Raw genomic sequence first — 12300 nt, forward strand, 5'->3', positions numbered from 1 at the left:
CAAATGTTAATGCCTTATCTTGACAAGCCAGGAACAAAGGGTGCGAGACGGTTCGAGCCACGTAGCTGCCATATGTTGTCAAGTCTATGCTTGTGGAGTGATGAAGGTCACTGCAAAACCTTACCACTGAGGAAGCAGACACTGCTTGCATTCATCTAGCCTGCCTGGAAAACAAAACTTACCACTCCCCACTCCTGATCAGTGAAGCCTCAATTTTAAAGCACGGGATTTTTCTGTGAATTTGTTAATATAATAATTAATTAAATTGGAAGTTTACCTTAAAAAAGAAATCAGGTCCCAATTTCTTTCTTTGACCATACAAGTCTTCTAAATTTCACCAAAACCTTTAGCATACACATGAATTTTTAATTACCACAATTTTGCCTATGTGGGAAAACCTAAGAAGGATAAAGTTCAGATATGGCTGCAAATGTCAAGACTAATAAACAAAGCTGAAATGCACAGAAACAATATTTCATTTTGTTAAAACCGGTTTGAAGTACTCAGCAGGCAACACGTTCCATTTACAATACCAATGTGCACATTTGTGAGTTTCCATCATTATGCACAGAGACAATGGATGTATTTTCTACCTAATATTTAATCTTTGTAACTTAGACATGTCTTATTTGCATGATCACACAACTCTGGACTCTAAAATATCATCTCAGAGTAGCTGTGCTCCCACAATCCTTCAAATAAAGGATGTCCACCGACTTTACTTTCCCAGCAATTAAAAATTGCTACCCCTGCAAAGAACAGGCACTGCTTTGTTTAAAGGGCACGTTTTCCTGCATATGGAGTTCTTGCATCTGTAAAATTAACTGGACTAACACTTGTGAGAATGAAAATGCTGTACAACTGCAACACACAAAGCTAGTGCAAAAGGTAAAAGTATTTTGTCTTTACGTATAACATCCAACACCCTACCAAGATGCTTAATACAAGAAAGTACAATTAAGAGAAAACTTAAAAAATATGTTTATTTTCTGTGTAGATTACAGCTGAATCCTGAAGATGATGTTCTTCACCCTTATATTTTCACCCCAAAACAGACTGATCAGGCAAAGAACAAGGACAAGACAATCTTCAGCTACAGTTCTGTACCCCTCTTGCAACTTTCTTGATATACATATATCAGGCAAATCAACAGGAGCAAAAAACTGAGTTGCGTTTATAGCACATCATACATCAAAACGGAAATATCAGAGGGCTGCACCTTGATATTTCATTAGCAATTTTAACAGCATTTCTATTAATACATGTTTCTATCAACTGCAGTTACAGCAAATGATGTTAATCACAGATTTAAATTAAAAATTACACATAATATGCTTTTTAAGATTTTATTGAACGTAGTATTTAAACAATTTCATAAACAACTGATTCATAAAATCATCTGTTCATGATGCTTCCAATCTTCTATTCCTCCATTTTTCCACATAGAACTTGAATGTCTCCTATAAACAGAGTGGAATAAACAAGTTCAACCTTGTTTCAACTGAAAAGTTACCAATTCTGAACAAAGTCTTCCGTCCTGACAAAATCTATTATTCTCTGTCACGCAAAACTAGATCTGTATTGAAGTCTGTATAATTAGGAGAAATACCAGAGAGAGTGAATAAAAGGAAAAGGAAAACCTTGCCAAAAATGCATAATGAAGCTTCTATTACTAAATGCAATAATATAATCAATTTCATTTTTAAAATGAAAATACTTTTTAACTTCAATCTGCAATTGTGTCAAAAAAATTGAAACGCTTCTAAAGACCAAGCTGCATTAGAGAAAAATTGAACAGGGAAATCAGAAAATGAATCATCACAGTGACTTGGAAAAAACACTCTGATTTTTTTTCACTAGCTACATATAAGAAACAGACATTATAGGTTTTAAATTAACAGTTCAAATAAAAATTCAGGTTATAAACTACATAAAGCTGCAGAAAAAATCCACCATAGCCATTGAAAGGCTAAACCAAATATTTTGAGCCAAAATTTTCTCCAATGCTTTACAAATTAGAAAAGAAAATCACATTTATCATGAAACAATATAGAGGAACAGTATATAGCCAGTCTTCACAGAATTACAGGATATTTTTTTTAGAATATAAAAAGTGGTGAGAAAACAGCAATAAAAAGTTTTCTTAGAGAATGGAAAATCTAATGTCTTCAAAATATGCTTAGCAAAAATGGTACTAATAGACTATTTGTCAAGGGAATGATGCGAAACTATTTGCAGTCTTCACAAATTTAATATCATGCTGCTTGTCACCCTTAAGTAACATGTATTTGCTCAGCTGCATAGGTATCTTGGCAGGGCATCTAGAAGAAAAGTTGCAATAGAAAAATAACTCCTACAGTTCTAAAATTCCATCCTACTAGTGCAGCAACTTGTACTAGACACAAAACACTAATTAATGAAAACTAGAAGCCAGTAACTCTTACTGAAGCACAGCCTTTTCAAGTCCAATTGCTTAGATAAATGCCCCAAGGAGATTTGATAAAGGTAGTCCTGTAGATGAGTGCCTGATAAGATGGAGATAGTTTAAATATCGTAAACCCCAAGAGATTTTATTTCCTCAAGTCAAATCCAATGCAAGATTACCACAGCTCCCACAACACCCAGGACTTCATACATTACACATGTTTGTAATGTGTACATTTTCCTTTGAGAAGTCCTTTGAGGAGTCTCTGCAGAGACCCAGTCCCTATGTAATTATTCATGCAGTTTGTTTTATTAATACTGAACATACATAAATCTGCAGATCTATTTCTTAATTAGGGAATACTCACAGGGGGTTCAGTGAAAGGGACAGGCTCTCCTACTTTCTTCAGAAAAGTTGCTAAAGATTTCAAAGAGATCTCGTGCAGCTCTATATTCTTCGCTTTAGTTTTCTCATACGTAGCCTTTACAGAAGCAACATCCCCATCCAATTCTGAGGAAAAAATAGAACCCAAAAAATCTCAGTGGTTACTTGTTTCTCTTTCCACCTGTCTTCACTCATGCTTAACCATCGACTGCTGCTCAGATGTTTGCTTGAGAAGCATTGGGATGAAACTGAAGCAACCCCTGACAGTTTCACTGCTGTCCCTGGGGTCCTAGAAGCAGTACAACAGTTTCTAGCACCTTGTAAACATCAAGGAAGCCATCATGTCCAGTTAAATTCATTCTGTTGCCTGGGAGGGAGAACACAAACACCTGCAGTATGGGAGCTGTCTCAGGTTTTACTGCTTCAAATTTGGAAACATCATCTTTGCAACCATAGGAGCTACAAAAACAGTTGTTCATAAAGAAAAAATAAATAAATAAAAAGCTTTGTGCAGAAATGGATAGCCTGTATCCCCTTCTTGTGAGAAAAAGCTTCCCACTCACACCTGGCAAGTGGCTGAGCTCCTTTTTGAATGTGGGAGGCTACTGCAAAACCTGCATGAAATGACAGCTTAATGAAAGCATAGAAATTGTTAACTTTCTACAACTTTAAAATAGATTTATTATATAGGAAACACCAACAAAAAGAGCTAATACTTAGATTGCATTTAATCGTGATTTTATGTATTTCTTTTTTCTAAAAGGTATACAGCAAAGGACTGTGCATCTCACAAGACTGAAGGAAAGCTAGCCCTGGCAGTGGATCTCATCTGAGGACAAGGACAGGAGTAAAGGTCCTTTTATTTGCTCCATCATGGAAACCTGACAGATGATCAAACTTCTTTCAGCTGTAATCTCTATTCTACTATTAAACACAAACCATTTTATTTGCCCATTTTTTTGTTAATCAGAAACAGTAACCAACTGTGGTAATAACAATACTCTGCCACATTTCATAGCCTTTTTCTAATTAAAAATAACAACAGCTTGAAAGGAGAATAATTTGTTCTCTCAAAAATTAGGCTAATACAAGGTTGGATTTGGCCCAAAACAAGAACTCATGTTTGAATGCTTACTAACTCTAAAATTAAAAAAAAACCAAACAAAAAACAACCAACTTCAATTTAAAAGCTCTTATTTCTACCCCTCACGGCTAGAGCACAATCTAAGCCTTCTCATTTTCAGTTGAGCTAAATATTTTGCTGATGATCCCTTTAACAGTCAAATGATCAAGGTCTCATACAGGTAAGATGATTGCACAGAATAACCTGGGAACACCTTTTAAAACTCTTCATGCTTGTACTGAGTATCTTCTTTAGAACCTACTAGGAGCTTCTGCCTGAAGAGAGTACAGCAAGCACCTGTTCATACAGAGTGCAGTTCCACATGTTCAGTACACTCTAACCACTGTTTTAGGTATAGCAGAGCAAGTGACTGATTCTCTACAATCTCTTTATGAAACTGCTATACCATCATGTAGTTAGGAAGGACAGTGAAAAACCTAGTTCACTTACAGAACTTTTACTGAGGTAAAAGCAGCAGAGGACTAATGACAGCATAAAGCAGCAAGTACAGTGCTGGTGACAAAAGAGCAATTTTTTGTTTTATAACAACATATTAAAAATCTTATTCTACTTTGAACCTCAACCTATCTGTTACAGGGCTAAACAATTTTGGTAGTGATTGCTCTTTGCAATGTTACCAAACAAGCAAATTTTCTACATTAGATAACATCATAGGACTTCTACAACTTGATTCAAGTAAGTAAGTCTGTATTCTTTTAACACCGTATCTTGGATTTGTGTTTGAAGTGTTTCACCTAATTATTCCTATTTATTTCCTCTGTGACAGACTGGTGCACAAGGGCTTTGGTCCTTGTACTTTTTTGTTTTTAACACATGTGAAAAGATCTACTCTCTGTAATAAAACTGGAGAACAGAGTATACAAGGAAAAGGACTCTACAGCACAGAGATGCAAGCTTCCAGCTGAGTGTTGCAACAGAGGCTGTATGTCTTGGTTTTTCAAGAATGAGTCTTGCAGATAAATATACTCAAACAACTTGACTTTTTCAGAGGTGCTGACCTCTGATTTCAGCTATAAAGAAAGCTGATGAGTACTTGAACTATTTACGTAAATTCATATGAAGGTGTCTGGAATATTAACTTTGGCTACAGTACAAGAAACAAATAATTTACACTAATAACAATAAGATCATTTCACATTACTGATAGAACAAAACACAGTTTTGAAACACACCCCCACCCCCACAGAAGGAACCAATATTACCACATGCTTTGGGGAGAAAATGTAAATTAATTTTAAAAGCCATTCATTTCTACAGCATTTTTCCCCATGGGTGAAGATGGATTCTTATTCTATGAGGCCCCTACTTTAGGCTCTAAGTAAAGGATTCACAGCTTGTGTCAGCTTCCATCCTAACAGCTAGGACAGCATACAGACCCAAGAGACTGAAACCAGAAAAACCTCAGATAACCCCTGCACCTCTTTATGACTTGAACTGTAAAGCAAGTAAGACCTTGCATGACCTTTCTGAATGTCTCCACAGTTTTTACTAAAACACTGTTCCAAGAAAACTGGCTTACCATAACATCTCAACAGATACCGGTACGCAACTGTTGGATCAAGGTGCTCAGGAATCAGTTCTAGAAGTGTCTCAATCCTCTTTGCCTGCAAGATTTAATGTACAAACAAAAAGAGCATGAACTTGAAACCTTAAAGAACAAAATAAAGTCACCAAGTTCAGAACAGTGATTGCACTTTTTTTAACTGAAATTAACTGTACTGGTAACAAAGAATGGACTGTGTGACTCAAAGTATATACAATAATTTCCTTCTTAAAATTTTGAAGATATGAAATAGTAAAAGAAACGAAGCACAAAACGGAATTAATGTAATAAGGGTCTAAAATCCTTACTCAAGAATGTGAAACGTTAGTCTACTTTTATTTTTTTTTCAGGTAGGCAATTAATGTATCGGTGAGAATATGGCAGGCTTTCAACCGATTTAGGAAAACTGCAAAACACTCAGCATCCTTCAGTGATCTAGAGGTCAATGGTAGCTATGATCAATGCTTAAAAGGAGTCAGATCACTAACTAATGTGCTTAAATTTGGATCCTCCATACCTCAGCCTCTGACTGCAGTTTCGAAAATTTTCAGGTTTTGCATTAAAAGCAGTTTATTGAAATTAAGAACATCTTTATCACACACTACCAACTTTGATATGTTAGTAAAATTTCAGCTTGATGAGCTGGGAAATTTCAATATTTTTAGTTATTTCTTATAGACACCGAACAATAGTGTTTAACACATCATATTTATCATCAGCACTTCAACAGAAGAACTTTAAATCTATTAGTATTTAATAGCAATTTCCACAAAACATAAATGTGCATTTGGCTCATTTGAAAAAATATTTATTCTAATTTGTGTGCTACACATCTCCTAATCCTGCTCCTCTATGAAAGAGGAATCCATATGGTTTTGCTTGGGTGTGTATTTCACGGTTTTTTTGGTTGTTGTTCCATGTTGGGTTTGAGGGGTGGGGGCTGTTTGATTTTTTAGTGTGTACTAAGGCTTTTTTGTTTGTGTTGGAGTTTTTTTGTTGGCCTTTGGATTTGTGTTTTGTTTGGGGTTTTTTGTTTACTTTAACGGGGGCCATAGGATGATGGAGGGATAGGAGTAGATCAAGCACACAGATGACAGCGTTACAAATCACAGGGAATGAGTGCTAAGCCAGGAATCTAAACAGATGCTCCAATGAGATACATGTCCAAACCACTACAACAAGTAATATGAAATGTGTCTTTTAATGTAAACACAGAGGCATTTTATCATCAGAGAGAGGCTGAGGTTTTAACTTGCATTTGTATTCGTACAATGCAGCCAACAGAATAAGGACTTTCAGGTTGTGATACTGAACTGGATAATGCAGTAAAACATTCTAAGCACAATGTTTGTAGGATATACAGTGTAACATGGAAAATGCAGGAAATAACTGAAACAATAGAAAAATATTAACTACACCCTCCTTTCCATCATGCAAATGTAAACTGTTAAGTAAAACCAACTCTGCAAATTAACCTTCCCCCTCCCCAAGAAACCCAGTAAAGCTGTCAACTGTGAAGTTCAAAAGACTTTAACAAAGGTTGAAGAAATAGTATTTTGTGACATATAAAATTGCACACATGAAAAAAATGTTGTACCTGTCCAGGTTTAGATGCTGATCTAGACATAAAATGTCCCAAAGTTCTCTTCTCCTGAACTATTGCATCCCACCTCTGAAGACAAAGAAATGATTAATATAGCAGACATGAGTAGTAAGTTACTGATAAACAAAATTACTAAGGTGACAATTTCCAATTACAGATGCTTAAAACAATATACTAATATATTACCTATTTACAAGGTAAATAATTGAATATTAGTTTGACAAGAAAACCAAAAAACCAAACACAAACCAAGTTCATTTCATGCTCTTTGGTAAACATTTTTAAAATGGTAGGCATAAAGTTTGTTTAAAACAATAGGGGAAAAAATTAAACTAATACTTCAATATACCACAAAAACGAGGTTTAGGACTGCAAAAGAATGAAAAAGAGAAACACTATTCCTCTCCAATTATACTGCCAAGCATTCACAAGTGAGCTAGGGATCATAAGGTTAATTATACATTTAATAAGGTGTCAGGGAGATAACTGCTCATTTCTTTATAAAAATTAAAATGTACAAAGCAAGTTCTCTTTAAAGTATAATTACCTACACTTATGCATACAAAGGACTGATTTCAATCTCTCTATTTTATAAAAGGCTTTAACTGAAATAGACAGGGTTTAAGAGAGAGGAAGTTCAACTTAGAAAAGTTTGAGACAGACCAGATAAAAATCAAAAATCTTACTTTAGAAACAAGGACAAAATAAAATATACAAGACACCATTTAGTGTATGTTTCTCAATGATGTCAGTCTTAAAACTCTTAATGCACAGTGTGGTTTTTTTTTATCAGCTGCATGATATCAGTACCAAAATGGACAGGAAGAAGAATACTGTGCATATCAAAACACATACCATGGATTTCCTATATTCAACTAGTATTGTAGAGTTTTGCAAACAAGAAATTTCAGGTTATACCATGATGTGCATTCTGTATAAGTAATATGGTTTACATGCTCTTCAAGGTCCAGGTGAAAAGGTGTGAAGGTTCATTCCTTCAGGCAAACAGACAAGAAATGGCTTTATGGTGCTAAAGAGGGGCAAAGTACTGATGAGAGAAACTTGGAATATTTTATTACCAATTCTAGCCATTCTCACCTACTGCCAGTAACTGCTCTGAGAGGAAAGAGTCTAGCTTGAGAAATGTTATCCACGGCTCCCTTTCATGCTGAAACATCAAATCCCTTCAGATTCTCATCAGTAAAAGCATTCTCCCCCCAGTACCAGACACTGCTGCTGTTACATGAACTTTTAAATAGACACTTAGATGCGTTTCTGAAAGCAGGGTGTCTCCATGTATATACTAATATTCTAGATTAGAATCAAAGAATTTACTTAGATTGCTGTTTATTTTCTAAAATATAACAATGGAGAGTGATTATTCCTATCTTCCCATTAGTGGATTCCTACTAGTGGTATACTTGGTCCACATAGCAGTCACAAATTAACACAGCTCAAAGTTTTTCCTGAGCCATAAAACCCCCTATTTTTCCTGTAGACACAGAAGTTCCAACTCAAACTCACCTGTAAACATCCACTTATAACAAGGTATTTTTAAATTGTCCATTAAGATACAGTGTATACAATGTTATTTCAAGTATGCCATAGAGGCATGAATTTAATTCTGTTAGATGACCAGCTAGGCAAAGCACTACACAAAGTAAGGGAACTACAAGTAGTACACCTCATGCTGTAGAAGAAGTAACTGAACAGCTTTGTTGGTATTGTCTTGGAATATCATAAAAAAATCCCATGGTTGAAGCAGAGCTTTTTTTTTTAACAGTTTAAAGTACTTAGGAACTGGTAAATGAGTAGCATGCACTATCAGGAGATTATAAGAGGCCTTGATTTGAGACAGGAGCCTATGCACACATCAGTCTGACTGCTGGACTGTCACCTGCTTGGATGAGCCTCCTGACAGCCCGTTTCCAGCACCCACAGCTCATCCCACCTCTTGCTTGGCTTGTCTTTAGCTCTGCACAAATGGCACAAATGCAGCTGTCTCAGTTCCTAGCTCAGCTGAGATTGTGACCCAGAGATCAACATTTGGGTTTTAATGCATCTGTGACACTCAAAGAGAAAGCAAATTCAGCTCTTAATAAACCCTGAATACAATATATACAATAATATAGCAAGTGAAGTAAAGTCCATGACAAGCAATGACGTGCCTGCTTCTGTTCTGCAAACTGTACAGCTGCAAGATATTATGTTTACAGCACTTAAATTAGGTGAGAAGTTGCAAGGAAATGGTTTGCAAGAAACAGCTGGCATCTAACAGAGAACCTGGAGAAAAATACGTGGAATATACAAATACTTCCTTTATTTCTTTCATGTTGTTGCCCCTGACTCTGGCACACACTACTACTCTCAGTACTAGAGCATAAGCTCATGCTCATTTTAGTCTTAAGTGTGCACTGCTACTCACACTGTAATTCAAATTCATCCCAGTAGCAGCCTTTGCTGCACAACACCTCTTTCTGACAATTTCTCAGTTAACCTTTGAGAGCTCTAAGCATTTCTGTACCTCTTGTTATGTCATTACCTGTATCAACAATCTGGCATCATCCACTCTGTCTGCACTGATATACTGAAGGAAAAGATCTGTGACAGGTCTGTAAATTCCAAACTGACTGGCCAGTCGTTCTGCCATCGCACCAACTGCAAAATGATGGGTACATAAGGAAAATCTTTGATTGAAAAGCCGCTTTTGTAAACTTCACAGGCATGATTTATGCTGACTGAGCAGGTTTTATGTGTAATAGCTCTTTCGTAACACCTCTGTTATGAAAGTCAGATTATTTAAATATCATTGCAATTAACTTACATTTTTCCATAGCTGGTTCTAATCCTTCCTCAGACACCATTCTTAACAAATAGGAAATACTTCTGACAGCTTGATCAGGATTCTGTGCACCAGAGATAAGCAGAGGCTCAAGGTATTTCACAGCAGCATCAAGGTCATTTCTAGGAAAAAAGATTGAACTGGCTCAGTTTCTGAAATCAAGATTTCTAAACCTAAAGAAGCAATTACAATAAAGTTTTTGTATTCTACATCAAGCTTGTATTTACCAGGAATAATTGATGAAAAACACATTGACCAAAAAAATTTTAATCATTCAGACATTGTAAAAGTGAAACACTTTATGACTGAATAAATCCATTAATAAATTATTTTAATGACCTTTGACCTGGACAAAGTTCAGGTATTTTGGACACACTTTCTTCCTCATTAAAAAAGAAAAGCTCTGCTTGCTGCTTTAGGAAAATGCATCCTGTGAATCTAAGGCAAAATCTAAACATTAACGGAGGGTATCTGAATAATTAATACATGTAACTTAAGTATTTTTATGCAATGTAATTAATTATTTACCTGATTTTTCCCAAGCCTGCCTTTTTGGATGCAAAAGACAATACTGTCATTTGGCCATTACATCTAAATGCTTTTAATCTTAAGGCTTAAATATAGCAAATGCTAATAAAATAATGCAAGAAGTATTCACCGAAGTGTAAACTCTACTTTCAGCATTCTAAAAAGTTCAAATGACAACATCTCTTACCAGTCCATTCTAAAACCTAATTCAATTGAAAAAGAAAAAGCACAATGAATGCTTTTAGGTGAAGCAGAAATACAGTACATGTGAAAGCTATGAAAAATGCTTTGAAAACTGAATCAGAAACATGGATCAAACAATAAATGAACCTTGTATTGGAAATATCTGTAAGAATCTGTTTTTCAGAGTTATAAAGGTACAGATTGCAAGGTATTTAAGAATACATTGGCTGCGTATTATTACGCTGCTCAGTCTTTTCATACATCAAGTTAGTTTTGGTATGGGAAAAGAAGAATTGATGCTCTACCTGCATACAACAATTTATTTATTTATTCTTGTCACCAATTTATTTATTTATTCTTGTCACCAATCTCCATCTTAACAACTCAGCCTGACTTTGCAACACTTTTATGACATGGAAATATAGGAAAATATGCATATTATAACACAAATAATGAAGTGTCTCTTCCATCTGAAGCATTTAACTTACGTACAAGTCCACGCACATGTGTGCCAAGGACCACTTGGATCTGCTCACTGTTACCTGGTGTGCCTGAGGCAATCAGGAATCTGTTACGTACTACAGAGGTCTACAGCTTTCCTGTCAAGTCAGTCACCCAACAAAATTACTTTGAAATAAAATAACAGAATAAGTAGGATTCCTGAAGATTGGTTCCTGCAAAGTATATTAGAGAAGCTGACTTTGCCCTTTTTCCTCCAGGTGCTTCTCCGTACAGTTTTACACAAAGGATAAACCAGCACAGTACCAGTGCATCAACTAAAACAGAAATGCACGCAGAGCACAATACTGAATTAAACAGCTGATTCACAGGTACTTGAAAGTGTGGGGATAATTATGATAACTAAATTGTGGCCTAAAGCATCAGCCAAGCTTTTATAATTCGTACCAAAAGAGAAAATTTTAAAAATAAATATATAGATATAGATATACGCATAATCTGTGGGTGCTAAGTTTGATGAAGTAATTCCATTTTACCTTCAGATTTCACAGAGCTTTTGATGTAATGCCAAGGAAAAACTTACATGCATATTGGAACAAAGGTACCAAAGCTAAATTACAGCACCAAAGAAGACCTTAATGCTTCACAGTTATTATCCCTGTATTTCATTAATTCTCAACACCAAATTTGTTTGGGAGACAATAACAGAACAGAACTGCACACTACTCAACTAGAATTTTTAATATCTGGGACACTTTCATTTCAGAATGAAATGGATAATCCAAGAAATTTCCCAGCACTCTGCAGAAAATAATTAAATATATAGTCCTAGGAATACTTACCTTTTAGTATGAGCCAATGCAATTGCATTAGGCATTAGTGAGTCAGATAAACCAAGTGATTTTGTGACGTCTCTCAGGATGTTTTCAAGTACTTGCAGGTTCTTTACATCTCCTTTTTCTGCCAGGGCCTGAATGAGAGCAATAACTGCTGGTCTAGTAGGCAACACACCACTGTCAAGCATTCCTTTTAGAACAGTCAAGGCATCTAACAATGGTAAAGAAATAAGAAAAACAGAAATCAGACTTCAGTTTAGAAAGCACCATGCTGCTGGTATCATTAATCCTACCCTTTTAAAAATATGTACAGAAATAGAAATTCTTTAAGCCCTGCAATCATTATAGTGAAT

General features: G+C 35.6%; 1 protein-coding gene across 2 annotated transcripts in view; it reads right to left on the reverse strand.

Annotated features, from left to right (window-relative positions):
* Positions 1–1332: 1332 nt before the first annotated feature.
* Positions 1333–12300, reverse strand: part of LRPPRC (leucine rich pentatricopeptide repeat containing) — an 86023-nt gene continuing 75055 nt past the window's right edge. For both annotated transcript variants that reach the window (XM_014252821.2, XM_088053403.1), the window contains exons 32-38: positions 11954–12158; positions 9924–10063; positions 9642–9757; positions 7094–7168; positions 5473–5557; positions 2793–2935; positions 1333–1460 (exon numbers count right to left, since the gene is read on the reverse strand). In XM_014252821.2, coding sequence (XP_014108296.1) covers positions 1404–1460; positions 2793–2935; positions 5473–5557; positions 7094–7168; positions 9642–9757; positions 9924–10063; positions 11954–12158 — 821 coding nt within the window. In that variant the 3' untranslated portion in view covers positions 1333–1403. The remainder of the gene's footprint in view (positions 1461–2792; positions 2936–5472; positions 5558–7093; positions 7169–9641; positions 9758–9923; positions 10064–11953; positions 12159–12300) is intronic.

The sequence above is a fragment of the Pseudopodoces humilis genome, chromosome 3 (assembly GCF_049639895.1).
Source record: "Pseudopodoces humilis isolate 2021_Gansu_Grassland_sample_001 chromosome 3, ASM4963989v1, whole genome shotgun sequence".
In the NCBI taxonomy this organism is placed as follows: domain Eukaryota; kingdom Metazoa; phylum Chordata; class Aves; order Passeriformes; family Paridae; genus Pseudopodoces; species Pseudopodoces humilis.